Source organism: Acinonyx jubatus, chromosome C1 (assembly GCF_027475565.1).
Source record: "Acinonyx jubatus isolate Ajub_Pintada_27869175 chromosome C1, VMU_Ajub_asm_v1.0, whole genome shotgun sequence".
NCBI classification, from domain to species: Eukaryota; Metazoa; Chordata; class Mammalia; order Carnivora; family Felidae; genus Acinonyx; species Acinonyx jubatus.
Window position 1 is genome coordinate 33,010,109 of NC_069381.1, and position 14,778 is coordinate 33,024,886.

At 43.6% G+C, this 14,778-nt stretch overlaps 1 protein-coding gene across 3 annotated transcripts; it reads right to left on the minus strand.

The window, feature by feature from the left end:
- Positions 1-1,292: 1,292 nt before the first annotated feature.
- Positions 1,293-8,372, minus strand: SVBP (small vasohibin binding protein). 3 transcript variants are annotated; one of them, XM_027059469.2, is made up of 3 exons: positions 8,272-8,372; positions 7,302-7,442; positions 1,293-1,733 (listed from the first exon to the last, which is right to left on the minus strand). In XM_027059469.2, the coding sequence occupies exons 2-3, from the start codon at positions 7,413-7,415 to the stop codon at positions 1,647-1,649; spliced, it is 201 nt and encodes a 66-aa protein (XP_026915270.1). In that variant the 5' UTR covers positions 7,416-7,442; positions 8,272-8,372; the 3' UTR covers positions 1,293-1,646. The 3 variants fall into 3 exon arrangements, with proteins under 3 accessions (XP_026915270.1, XP_026915271.1, XP_053068621.1); XM_027059470.2 differs by having other exon boundaries at positions 7,302-7,460; XM_053212646.1 differs by lacking the exon at positions 8,272-8,372 and adding an exon at positions 7,880-8,069.
- Positions 8,373-14,778: the final 6,406 nt, after the last annotated feature.

Sequence of the window (14,778 nt, forward strand, 5' to 3'; positions counted from 1 at the left end):
ATCTCATTTATTACTCCAACAAATGATCCTGACCGGAAGAAAATACTCCATCACACAGATGGGAAAAATTAAGGCTCGGAGATTAGTAACTTTTCTAGTGTAGTAGAATTTGACCCCAAGACACTTGACTCCCCAAAATGTGCTTTGTAGCACACTACAGCATTTTCTTAGGTTTATAATCACTCCAAACCTTGACTTCTCCAAAAAATAAAACCAAATAATCCCTATTCAACCCAAATTGAGCAGGATATTATAGAGCCTAATCACCATTTATGGGGATAATCTTTGTAGAGGTCATCCTTAATTATAACTTGGGCTCTCAAAAACACATTCTCCACAGTGGTAGCAAGATTCTTATACCCCGCAAATTCCCCAGTTGACTCCTAAAACAAGCCACAGCAAATGGGAACAGAATTCTCGGTGATTTCAGAGGCAGCAGGGAGACAAAGAGGAGATGGGGACTGCTTGAGACACCCCCAAGGCCAGTAGGGGAAATCTAGGCATTTCCAGGGTGGAGACTTAAGGAGGTAGAGTCTGGCTCCTTTGCCCTGACTAGGTCTACTGCATTTGCATACATATTCCCACTGTCTTGACATCCCTTTCCCTACTCCCCAGGAGTATCTGGGAAAAAGAAAAACGCTCCTTTTGCTCAGCTTTAAAAGGACTCTGTTGCTAAAGCTGAAGTATGAACCACCATACTTCTTCCATACTGAAGAATGGAACCACCATTCCACCAAGTGCCTGAAGCAGAAACGTTACACTCCGATACTGAAAGATGGCAGGTGGAAGGATGGGTAGGTGAATGGTTCTTGAGGAACCAGTCTGAATATGCCCTTCACAAACCCGTTTCCAGGCCTGATAAAGTGATTCCCGGAATGAAAAGCAAAAAGCACCCGCGCACTCCCCCTGCTGCTAACTGTCCATCACGAGGTCAGAGGAATCCTAGCTTCGGCCCTCCACCCCGAGTATTGGCTCACGTGGGAGTGAAGCATCACGTATTTATGTCCGTGTGGCTGAAAATTCAGGAGCTGTTGGGGGTGCTGGGCTTTCGCCCCAGGAAGAAGGAGAACTGGAAGCACTGACTTTCTCTTCCCTCCTCCCTTCCACTCCCTCCCCAAGGACGAAGGGTGGCCTCTGCTCACCTCAACTTGTCTTACCTATTACATTCTTCCTTTTTATTAATTTTTATTGGTTTAAATTCAAGTTAGTTAACACACAGTGTTATCACATCCTTTGTGACTCCACTGTCTATGGCTAGGCACCCCCCGCCCCCAAGCTAAAGTGAGCAAACGAACATTTTATCAGTCTTTTATTTATATTTTTGGAGAAGATCTACAGTTTCACGAGAAACACTGATTTTTTTCTCAAACAATAGAAAAAAGTTAAAAAAAAAAAAAGAAATCTAGGGTCTAGTGTCTTAGAAGAATAAAACAAGTCTCTTCAGCAAGCATCGGGCCAATTCAGACGGGAGTAACCAGTGAAGCAGGAGTCACACACAGGAAGTTCACATTTATCCAGTTTTAGGAAGAACCCAGATGTCGTCTTGTCTGGTTCTGTAAGGTTCCAAGTGGACCGGCTCAGCCTAAAACTGGCAACAAGCTGACCAGCACAGCCTCTGGGGGCCGTGTCGTTTGGACACGGGTGGCTCACTCTCCGGGAGGCTGCATCTGTTTACAGAACTCATCGAACTGCTGCTGCTCCAGCTCTGTCATGACTCGGTTGAGGGCATAGATCTGAAGGGAGAAGTCGACATGTTAGCAGACGAGGCAGCTGCTTAAGCAGACACCACAGGCTGGGTCAGGGGCAAATGCCGGGCCTGGGGCAAAAATGCAGGGACAGTGATAACGGAGCACAAGAGACGGCTACTGATTCCATCTGGAGCATGAGGAGAGAGGCAGGCAGGTGGCTTGATCTGGCTTTTGAAGCTTCCGTAGGATCTGGCCAAGCAGGGAAGAAAGGACATACTAGGGGGCGGGCAGAGGGTGGTGTGACGGAATAAACAGAATGGAAGAGTACAGGATTAGTTCTGGAACCTTCAACTATGCTAATATGAAGGATATCACAGCGTGTGGGGAGGTGGAGAAAGCACTGAGGATGTTGGAGCCTTAAATGCCCTGCCGAGGCATCTGGACTTTGGCCAGACTCTGGAGAGCCAGCAAGATTAGTGCGCAGGGGGGCAACCCGATTGTATCTCTGCTTTGGGAGAGATAACTAGAGACCATGTGAGGGATCAAGTAGGGGAAAGAGAGATTACAGGCCCCTTAGGAGGCATCATCACAATAGTCCAGGGAGGAGGCGGCAAGAATATGACGACGTAGGGCAGGCAGCGGCGGTGGAATGAAAATCTCAAGAGACATTCTCAGGTGAAAGGTGGGGTATCTACCTCATTCCTCACCTTTATCCTTGTGGTGCTGATCTGTCCACTAAAGAACAGAAACATCATAAAACGCCCCCAGTTGTAAAAGAGAAAAATGAAGGAGTGTGTTTGTGTGTGGGGGCGGGTGGATGTAACTTGGATCAATCTAAGAGAAGACAAGAAAGGGGGAAAAAAGAAACCGAGCAGTGAGACAAATAGAAAATACAAAATAAAGAGCAGAAAAGGCAACCAAATGTGTAAGAGAGGATCACTAACCATGCAAGATGGTTCTTTGAAAGCAGTAGAGAAAATCCTGCAAACCTATGACAGGGTGAACAGAGATAAAAAGGGGGAGACACAAACATGACTGGCAGCGGGGCGCCTGGGTGGCGCAGTCGGTTAAGCATCCGACTTCGGCCAGGTCACGATCTCGCGGTCCGTGAGTTCGAGCCCCGCGTCAGGCTCTGGGCTGATGGCTCAGAGCCTGGACCCTGTTTCCGATTCTGTGTCTCCCTCTCTCTCTGCCCCTCCCCCGTTCATGCTCTGTCTCTCTCTGTCCCAAAAATAAATAAACGTTGAAAAAAAAAATTTAAAACATGACTGGCATCAAAAAGAAAAGATAATCACTGATCTAATGGAGACTAACTCCAAGTATTATGAACTTTGTGTCAGTAAGTTTGAAAACTTAAAATGAAATAAATTCCTACAAAGAGTAAAATGATCAAAACTGACTACATAGAAAGGGTGAATGATCCTACAGTCCCCCCATGTGTCTGCTATGGTGAGACCCTATAATCTCTAAGGAAAATGGGAATCCCACACAGTGATGAGGACAGTTACAAGCAACATAAATGATTATCAAAAAGCAGAATACTGATGGTTAAGGGGCACCTGGGTGGCTCAGTCGGTTAAGCGTCTGACTTCAGCTCAGGTCACGATCTCGCGGTTCACGAGTTCAAGCCCTATATTGTGCTCTGTGCTGACAGCCCAGAGCCTGGAGCCTGCTTCAGATTCTGTGTCTCCCTCTCTCTCTCTGCCCCTCCCCCACTCGTGCTCTGTCTCTCTCTCTCTCTCAAAAATAAAAACTTTAAAAAAGCAGAATACTGATGGTTAAAATGGTTAGCTTTTAGGTTATATACACTTTACCACAATGAAAATAAATGCATAGATCTGAATAGTTTAAAAAAAAAAAAGCGGAGTGAAGAGAGACAGTCACAGAATGTAGTAACATATTTAAAAATTCAGAAACATGCACAAGTAGATAGTATATTGTTAGGCCACAAAGTATTACTTGGGGGTACACAGTGGAAGAGTAAATTAGTACAGAACAGCAAGGGCATGATCGGCATAAAATCAAGAAATTAGGCCATGCTAGTGGGAAGGGTTGGGGACAAGACCAGAGTGGGGCCCAAGAAGCTTCCAAGTTCCTGGTCATGTTCTATTTCTTCAGTTGGGTGGTAGGCACAGGGTTGTTTTATTCATCTCCTTTAAGTTGCACACATTATATATACATATGAATACACATACTTCTTATATATGTAGATTAGATATAGATTTATAGATATAGGTATCATATATTTGAACCTCGGCTTCATCCGTTCATGCTTTACTGAGCATTTTAATCTGCATCTGACTGAGCTGGGGACTAAGAAGGATATGAAGTAGCTTCTTGGAGACCAGAAGGCAGACTGGTAGAAGGGAAAATAAAATAAGCAGAGAAAGAAGGGACTCAAAATAGGTCAGCAGGTCTGAGCCAAGGAATGAAAGACTTTTGAGAAGGAAAGAGTCGCTAACAGTGTCAAATGCTGCTTCACAGCCACATGTGCCCTCTGTTCCCATTTATCCCCCACATCGCTCCATCACATCGAACTTTCTAGAATGTGCCATCTTTGTAGAACTGAATGGAAACTGTGTCTCCTTTTCCCCGCAAGGGTCTTGCCATTTCTATCTTAGGAGACTACATCCCAGGCAGCACAGATAAAGCGAACAGCAAGGTCACTGTGGGGCAAAGCAAAAAGCAGGAGCCGAAGGTCAGATTTAGCTGGCAGTCCTGCCCCCTCAATCCCTCAGTAACTAGGGTTCTGTGCTTTAAAGTGAGGATAATACCTTCTACCTCACAAAGTCACATATCCTCTATCTCTTCCTTATGCCAGGCAGGATTTACAAAGGTCAGAATAATGGGAGGAGTAATAAGCCCTAGTGTGAAGATACACATGGTCATGCACGTGCAGGCTGGCCCCGTGCCTGGGAATGTTACATTTCAATATTCCTTTGCAGCATATCACCATAAACACGATCAGTCCTTCAATTCAGAATCTGCACAAGTAAAAGCAGGCCAAGTGCCTGGAAGCACCCGATCTCTGCTAACAATCTGCTGCCATTTACTGGGTGCTCTCTCGGTGCCAGGCCCTGTGCTAAGTGCCTTACATACATTTCTGTTCCTCATGACAATCTTGGAGGTAGAGGTCATCATCCTCGTACTAAGGGGGGGACTGAGGTTCGGAGAGATGAAGCATCTTGTCCAACGTCCCATGGGAAGAACTGGGGTTCATAGAGGAGCGGGGATTTAGAGTTGGACTAATAAATCTAACCTGTGGAACCTCACCAGAAGGATGTCAATAAGGACAAGAATGTCCCTGACAGCATCTTTCCTTACAGTGTGCACAAAGGACAGTTGCCTCAGGCTGTTTCTTAGAGCAACCCTCCAACTGTTCCCCAAAGCACAATGCAATAAGAACATCTGGGGCCTGGATCCGGGTGGGGATGGGGAGGTGAAGAAGGGGAGAATAATTTGTTAGAATCCAAGTCCACAGCCCTCAGGTGGTCGGTCTTAACCCAAAGGTAGATTTCTGTGTATGGATTAACTTCAAACACTCTATTATACAGTTTACTTAGTATAAAGCGCCTCCCCCAATGAATGCAGCTCCACGAAGGCAGGCATTCTTCTCCGCCTGGTCCAGTCACGGGTCTCAAGCTCCTGCAACGGCGCCTGGCACCTAGTAGCAGCTCAGGACTTAATGAACGGATCAAATCAACAAAAATGTGAAGTCTTTCGCTATCAAGTAGGAAAAGAAGTGAGGAATGAGAACCCTCTTACACTGCTATCACCTCTTTGACAGCAATCTGGCAATGTCTAGTACAACGGAAATATACACAGCCATTCTACTTCTAGTTATAGATGCTCTACGGAAATTCTAGCACAGGTGCCAAAGCATCTATGACATCAAAAAGTTTTTCACGACAGTAATATCTGTAGTAGTAAAAATCTACAAGTAATTTAAATGTTCATTACTGGAAGAACGGGTAAATATACCCAAGTGGATTCATAAAACAGACTACTGTATCTCTTTTTCTCCTATGCTCATTTCTTTTGTTTCTTAAACTAAGAAACAGACTCTTAACTCTAGAGAACAAATTGATGGTAATCAGAGAGGAGGTTGGGGTGGGGGGGATGGGTCAGGTGGATAACGAGCACCGGGTGATGTATGGAAGTGTTCAATCACTACATTGTACACCTGAAACGAATATTACACTGTAAGTTAACTAACTGGAATTTAAATAAAAAGTCAAAAAATAAAATAAAATAGATTACTGTAAGCAGTGATGAGGAATAAACTACATTATTATAATAACATGAATAGTCCTAAAAAACATAATGTAGGCAAAGGGTCAAATAAAACACAGAATTTTATTTTTTACTTATTTATTTTTCTTTTTTTAAAGGAGGATTTTGTCAGTTTTTAATTTTTTTTAATGTTTATTTATTTTTGAGAGAGAGACAGAGAGAGAGCATGAGTGTATGAGTAGGGAGGGGCAGAGAGAGAAGGAGAGAGAATCCTAAGCAGGCTCCACACTGCCAGCACAGAGCCCAATATGGGGCTTGAACTCACGAACTGTGAGATCATGACCTGAGTTGAAGTCAGATGCTTCACCAACTGAGCCACCCAGGTGCCCCTACTTATTTATTTTTTGATAATTTTTTTTTAAGATTTTATTTTTAAGCAATCTCTGTGCCCAACATGGGGCTTAAACTCACACCCCCGAGATCAAGAGTTGTACACTCTACTGACCAAGCCAGCCGGGTGTCCCAAAACACAGAATTTTATTAATATAAAATTTTAAAACACAAAAGAACATTGTATATTGCTCAAGGATATCTATTAATATATTTGAGTGTAAAAGCATAAAACATTATAATGGTTGCCCACAGAAAGGGAAAAAGGGTGTAAGACAGGAATGGACAAAGAGGACTTCAAATTCATATGTAATTTTTATTTATCTGAAAGGCTCCAGGCGAGTATGACAAAGTATTAATCACCACCAATCTGGGGTGCTGAGTATGCAGGTGTCTGTTCTAATACTCTGTTCTTCCGTATTTTTTAATGTCTCAAAAAAGGAACAAATAAAATGACCAGAAAGAGGGAAGACAGTGCAGCAAGCTTTCTTATGATATTAAATACTAAAAAAAAAAAAAAAACCCTACATGTCTGGATGTGCTCCAACAAAGGTAGTGTCAACAGTTTAGCTTTTCATTCTCAAGTTGATTGTGTCGACTGAACAAAGGAACAGGTCTGGTGGCTATAGGACCTGCGCCTCTTCTGGTTATGAGCAGCTAGCTGCTCCCCGGCCAAATCCCGAACATCTGTGCTAGGGGGTATCCAACACTTGTTGTCTCACTCTGACCCCTCCCTCACATGTCCCTTCCGTTTTTCCTTTCTTCCTTGCACAAAGGCTCTGCACCAGGAATCACGTGGGGACGGTCAGGGCTCTGACAGTAACCTGGCATGAGACTCTGGGCTGCCACTCCATCATTCTGGACCTCGATCTCCTCCCAGGAGAGCACCTGCTTTCCTGGAGGCAGAACTGCATCACAGTTCTCTCTCCTGTCTCTATTCCAGCATCATCTCCAGCAGACCACAGGTATACTCGCCCATCTTTATCTCACCTCTGCTCTTTGTCTTTGCTTCAGCTCCTGCTGGGCTGATTTCTGCTTGGCCTTCTCCACTCTGCTGACAGGTTCTTTAACTTTGGATTTTTCTTTGCGGGCAGGTGGATCCATGACTTGGCTTCTGAACGCTTCCTAGCACTGATGATGCAGAAGAGACTGATGAACAACAGAAAGAAAGAAGGAAAGAAAAGAAAAAAGAACTGCGGGTCCCTTCCCTAACAATCCCTGAGCTTAGCCCCTTCCTTTGACAGGGAAGGCAGAGTGGCCAGGTGAAAAGGGTGCTGGATTTGGTGGACTAAGACTGAATCCCACCGCCATGACCTTGCTGGGCGTCCCTGGGCGAACCGTTATAATATTCTATTTTTCTGTATTTTTAAATTTATAAGAAAAAGAAAAAGCAAGAAATGAATAAAACTAATATAAGGAGGGAAGAGAGTGCACCAAACTTTCTCCTGATATTAAATACTTAAAATCCCCTCCCCACTCTGAGCCTGTTTCCTGTCTGCAAAATGGGCCAACAGCCACATTCCCTGCCTCCTTCCGAGGCCTGCGGCGTGAGGATCAAGCCAGAGGACCTCTGAAACGTTCATACACTGCAGCGCGGTTCTGTGAGGACACCGCGGCCCGGCGGGGCCGGCCCACGCGTCGGAGCGGGTCGGCGGGGAGGCCCGGGCCTCGCGCGGTCTCCGGCCTCCGACCCGGCGCCTTCCCACGCCCCGCCGGCCCGACAGTTACGGCCCCCCTCCGCCGAAGGGTCCTCGCCTCCCGCCGCTCCGCCCGGGCCCGCCCGCGGCCCAAGCCTGGCCCCGGGGTACGCCTCCCCGCCCGCCGCCGCTGCCCTCTCCGGGGGCAAGATGGCGGCGAGCAGCGGCCCGGAGTCGCCGCCGGCCCTTCTCGCCTCAGGACTCCGGGGCCCGGCCGCGTCGCCGTGCAAGACCCCACGCGGGACACCCCCGCCTTTCCCTACCTCCCGGCTTGGACTCGCGAGCCCGCCGCGCCTAGGATTGGGCAGGGCCGGGGGCGGGGCCGAGAGGCGGGGCGGTGGGGCTGGCGCGCTCTGAGGCCCCGCCCCCGGGAGAGCCGCGCGTGCGCAGAGAGCACATCTGGCCATTCCCAAGTCATTCCAGAGTGTGAGCTCTGGGGCAGGGGCGGGGGGGGTGACTAGCAAAAGCTTTCCCTGGGATATTTTCTGGGACAGCTACTAGGCTTTGAAGAGTGAGATCTCAAGCCGGGACGAGAATTGTTAACTTCCTGGCCTTCACTATTCTTAATTCGAAAAGTGGGGATGGTGACCGCCGCCTTCTTGGTTTACAAGCTCGTTAAGAAGACCAAGGGAGGGAGGTCCTGCTGGCCACAGTGTTTGGAAAAAGGAAATCAGGACAGAAATGTAAATAACCAATATAAACATAGAGAAACGTTCAAGCTCATCGATAATACATAATTTTACATTTTTTTATAATTACAATTTTACAGTCATTTAAAATAATTTTACAAATCAAAATAGCTGGTCATCCTTTCTCATTTATTAGATTAGAAGGATTGAAGAAAATGGTAGGTAAATGACAACAGAAATCTTGTTCAGTCTAATCGTAATAATAATAGTAATAATAATGATAATGGCTGCCTCACACACTGTTCTTAGAGCTTCACATTTATTAACTCATTTATTCCTGTTGATAAGTATGTATGACAATGTACATGTATAGGACCATGTTGTTATCCCCATTTTACAGGTAAGGGAACAGAGGCACAGAGAAGTTAAATGACTTGTCCATGGTCACACAGCTAGTAAGTACCCCAGCAAGTATTTCAGCCAGGATTTAGGATAGGAAATGGCCTATCCAGAGAAAGACGCAGCCATGTAGACCCCCAACTTTTGTTCCTCTAAGGACTAGGCAAGAATTGAAACAACTGATGGATGCTAAGCAGGGAACTGTTCAATGGATATAGACTTTGAATTTTGCAAGATGAAAAAGTCCTAGAGATCTTTTGCCCAAGAATGTGCATATGTTTAATACCATTGTATTGTACACTTAAAAATAAATAAGATGGGAAATTTTGTGGGGTTTTTTCACCACAACAATAATACAAGCATGATCTTTGACTCAGCAATTCCACTTCTAAGTTATCCTAACTAAATAATCAGAGATAGCACTATTCTTAAGAGTGAAAAACTGGAAACAATAAAAATAATTGTAATAGGGGTTGATTAAATACATCATAGGATAGCTGTCATGGGAGTCAATGCAGTCTTTAAAATGACATAGCAGAATATTTATTGATGTAATAAAATGTTTTTATTAAATGAAACAGTTAAAAAGAGGCACATACAACATGATCACAACATTTGTTTTATTTTTTCAAAAAAGATTATTCTGGACATATGGAAAAAAGATTGGATGAAAACATACCAATAGGTAAATCCAGATTACTTTGAGAGTAGAGGGGATTTTTATCTTCTTTGTGCTTTTCTGTGTTTTCCAAAATTTCTGCAATGAACACTTATACCTTAGCAAGATTTATACTTTCTTCTTTTAATTAGAAGGAAGTCTAATAAATTTCATTTAAAAATGCTATACGAATGGTGATTGGGTTATTGTTAATAATAAAAGTAGCCAAGTTAGACTGGATTATAATACAGCTGGAAACAGGCATGGGCCTTTGGAAAACTTTAGAAAGCCATTCTAAAACGGACTGCATGCAGGGTATGAAGGAGTGGAAAAGCCGAAGTAGAAGATTAGGAAGAATAGTGGAGCCACTGATAAAAGTGAAGGTATGCTGAGTTAGTTTGGGAAAGGATAAAGAAGAGGGTAAATTAGAGGGGTGTGTGTGTGTGTGTGTGAGAGAGAGAGAGAGAGAGAAACACACACACACACACACACACACACACACACACACACACACAGTGTGTGTGTTAGTTTATAGTCGAGGTGGCAATAGGCAAGAACAGTTGTCTAGCTCCAGAAAGGTACAGGTGTAGAGACACTGGTTTCGGATTCTTCATCAGGATAGTGAGGCTGGAGTCTGGAAGGAGGGGGAGTCTGGAAGGAGTGAAAATCCCCTCCCCCTAATTCCTCCATGAGTTTATGATATCTATCTATCTATGCATCATCTGTCATCTTTTTGTGACCATCAACAGACTGTTGGCCAGTCTGCTTAATTCCCTAGTTGGCTGAGTCAGAGTTTATGTTGATACAACCACAGTATATTTTTACAATTGAGGTGTATACCATACTAAGGTTACATTCACTTTATTGAATAATTTTTTTTCCTATAGTCAAAAATTGCCTTTTTCCCCCCCATTCACTTAGTTATGTATGCATCTATTGTTAATTCTTCCCCAAATTCTCCATCTGGACTATAAAACATCTCTTGATCTGGTCACGTGAATCTGGTGATCTTTCAGTGTCTTTTTTTTTCTTTTTTTTTTAATTGGAGACATCCTTCCTTAGGCCCATCCTCTTCTCTCCAAATTATCGTCTTGGCCTCACTAGGCAACTATTGTTGTAGGACTTCCCCTAACCACATTCTGGGGATTCCCATCTCTTCTCCCTGGTGCCAAATCCGTTGTGTCCTGGATCTTCCCATTTGTGGTTTATTCTCTCATTTTAGAAGAGTGCATTCTCCAGTAACCTCCCCAGAAGGGGTTCATGGGAGGTAAATGTTTGAAACCTTGCTTGTCTAAAAATGGCTTTATTTTACTCTCACATTTGACAGTTTGGCGGGGTACAGATTTCCAGATTGGAAATCAAATTCTCTTGGAATTTTAAAGGTATTGATCCGTTGTCTTTTAGCTTCTCATGTGGCTAGACTTTTGAGAAATCTGATTTTTATTCTGATTTCTGTTACTTCCTGTGTCATTTTTGTTTGTTCATTTGTTCTCCAGAATTTTTTAGGGTATAGGTTTTCCCTTCATCCTTGGTGTTCCGAACGCTCATAATGACTTGTCATGGTAAGTCTTTTTCATTCATTGTACTAGATACTCCCTTTCAGTCAGGAAACGTGTAGTGTTCGATTTTGGGAGACTTTCTCTGTGATCGATTCCTTTGTTTTTAAAATCTTTTCTTTCTCATTTTCCACCTCTTGGTTTTGCTCTAGTTTATAAGAGATTTTCCTGAACTTCATCCCCTGCTTCTTCTGTTGAGTGTTCTCATTTCTGCTCCAAAATTGTAATTTCTGAGTTTTTCCTGGTACCTGACTTTTCTTTTTGCAACCTCTTGCTTTCATGTTGTGGATTCAGGACCTTCTCTCATTTCATATACCTTGAGGACATCAGTTGTAATTTTCTGCTCTTTCCTTTCACTTCCTAGATTATTTTTTGTTGTTTATGTTGGTCTCTAGCTTTGAAGCTGGAGGCTGTCCTCAAATAATGATAATAGCTACCAAATATTGGGTGTCAAGCTCTGTTCTGAGTATTTTACATATTTTAACTAATTTGATCCTTATACTATCCCAGTGAGGTAGTTACCATTCTTATCCTCAATTTACTGATAAGGAAACTGAGACACAGAAAGGTTAAGGCTCTCATCCTGGACACACAGCCTGGAAGTGAACCTGAATCTAATCAAACCTCCAGCTTTCCAAATCACAGGAAATATGAGGGATAGAGAAATAAATTCAATGATACCACTAGAAAGCAATCAGCCAAATCCAGAATGTGGGACATTGTATGAGACAAATTTCTAAGTTTTACCAGTAATCAAGGGTATAAAGACAAAAATCTTTAAAAAAAGGGCAAAGAGACCATTATGGAACAAAGGCACTTTAGAAACCGAACCCCAAAATGTAACATGTGCGTCTCGTTTGGATGCAGTTTTGAACAAACCATGTGTAAAAAGACATGCCTGACACCATTGAAAATGTGTGAACATAGACAGGATATCAAATAATATCAAGGGATTATGATGTATGTAGGGGTGTGTGTGTGTGTGTGTGTGTGTGTACCTTAAATGGGTTCTATTTTTGGAAATTTGCCATAGTGGAAATTAAACTAAGAAATTATTACTTCATTTAAACATGTCCTTACATGTTAACATAAACAAAATATGTTTTATGAGAACAGCTATTTTCTGAAACAAAAAAATTAGTGAGAAGAGTGGTTTTGTTTCACACATCTGTACATCTTTTAAGCGTCTGGCTTGATAAAAGACAGCTGTATTCTCGTATCAGCTCTTAAAAATTTTGATCCGCTGCAGTAGGCTGTGTGGTTGAAGTGGATGTGATTGGAAAAGGGGCATTTCAATCGCCTTCTCAAGTAATTGTGGATATTCTTCTTTGATACTTTGGCCAAACTTGGCCAATGGTAGTTTCTGAAAGGTTACTGCAGCATGGGATCTGCAGCCATCCCGGTGAACTTTTCTTGTCTTTTTTTCTCTCAGCTTTACTGAGATAAAATTGACATATTTTATCTTGTAGATCTGATACCCTTATATATTGCAAAATGATTACCACCATAAAGTCAACTTGTAGATCTGATACCCTTATATATTGCAAAATGATTACCACCATAAAGTCAGCTAATACCTCCATTGGGTCACATAATTAACATTTCTTGGTTGTGGTGGGAACCTTTAAGATGTGCTCTCCTAGCAACTTTAAAATGTATAAACCAGTAATGAACTTTTCAGACTCTGTTACCACTGAATTCTCTTGCATTTTGAGTAGATCTTTTACCTTTGCATGATTTTGTCAAGACATGCATTAGTCATTTGGAAGTAACTGGTTCACTGAGTTACACAGGTCTTTCAAATGTTGACACATTTCATTATATAATGTCAAAAAATCACTAATTACATTTAAAAAATTTTTTTTAACGTTTATTTATTTTTGAGACAGAGAGAGACAGAGTATGAACGGGGGAGGGTCAGAGAGAGGGAGACACATAATCCGAAGCAGGCTCGAGGCTCCGAGCTGTCAGCACAGAGCCCAACGCGGGGCTGGAACTCACGGACCATGAGATCATGACCTGAACCGAAGTCGGATGCTTAACCGACGGAGTCACCCAGGCGCCCCTAAAACAAATAATCGCTAATTATTAATGTCACTACCAATCTCAAGAGCATGATCTTTTTTTATTGGGAAGCTATCAAGCCCACAACGGCAGATGAAATGTCAACACAGTGAAAAAAGCAAATAACAGTTTAGTATTATTGCGAGCATAGCAATACTGGGGGACCTCAGGAAAGGGTCTCAGGGGCTTCCGGAGTTCATGGACCCCATGGACCCCGCACATTGCTCTCCTAGAGAAACTCTTGCACATGTGAGCCAGGAAAGAATGTTCACAGCAGCACTGTTTGTAAAAGCAAAGGCCCAGGCACAACCCACATTTTTATCAATGAGGGACTAGACACACTGTTGGTATATTCATACAATGTCTACCACCCAGTGGTGAAGGAACGTACCAGAGCTCTCTGAATCAATCTGGATGAATTTCAGTATTTTAATCTGTACTCCACCAAAAAGCAGAGTGTGAACCGAGTCCTTCAGTGCAAGAGTTAGGAGGTGATCCCAGGAATCAGGAATGGGTGAGAAGAAAAGGAAGAAAAAACCAATAAAATGTGCATTATTGAGCTAATGACATCTGTGCGCTACTGTGCTCATTTCCTCTGGCAACTCTCTGAGGTTGCGTAGAATACAGCTCAGAACTGTCCCTCAGGGTGTGAGGCTGGAGCCTTTTCCACTGACGCCTGTCACTGCCCAGTTGATCCCTTCAGGGCATTAAGGTTCCTGAACTTCTGGGCGGCACACAGGTCGAACAGCCTTCCCTTTGTGTAGAGCCGAGTCAGACAAGCAAAGAGACCTTGTGGTCTTTGAGGTGGCATGCTGGCAGCTTGCCTGCAAGTTTCAGCTACCCCAGGATCCGGGGAGGGGGGTTGCTGAGGGGATAGGGTGTCCACCACCCATGTCTGCTAGACTCAGAAACTAAGGTTGAGTGAAAAAAAGGAAGTCACAGGGAATTACGTACAATGTATTACATTTTTACAAAGTTCAAAGATAAATAAAGATATATACTGCATTATTAAGGATACAATTATGGATATTGTGCATATGCAGTTATGGATGTTATGAAAGCAAGACAGGCAGGAAAGGGTTTATCACATGTTGGGAGACAGTCAGCAAGTCTGTTTGCCAGAAAGCACATGTCAGGGTGCAGCTGGAGATAAAGGTAGTGGGGTAAGGAAGGTGGTTCATTGGTGGGTGTCTTTGAAACCAATCTTCAATTTTACTCTAATATGGAAAGCAAAGGGCAGCGAGCTTGTGAGAAAGAACGCGACAGGATGGAAATATATGGAAGGGAATCACTCCCTCCGCCTGGGAGGGGAAGGAGGCTTTGGGGCAAAGTTCCCTCGCAGCGGGCAGCACTGGGAGGTTCCCTCGCTTTTAGGGAGCCTCCTTTCTGCTCTGTTCCTTTATCAGGGGCGGACAGGCAGGGTGTGGCTGGTTGGTGTATAGGAGGCAGCTAGAGGGGAGTGTG

What these genes read in the sequence shown, in the direction of transcription:
- SVBP (XM_027059469.2), bottom strand. Translation starts at nt 7,415, where the DNA reads ATGGATCCACCTGCCCGCAAAGAAAAATCCAAAGTTAAAGAACCTGTC. An exon ending in AGCAAAGACAAAGAGCAGAG is followed by an intron (nt 1,734 to 7,301) that starts GTGAGATAAAGA and finishes TTCTCCCTTCAG; the next exon opens with ATCTATGCCCTCAACCGAGT.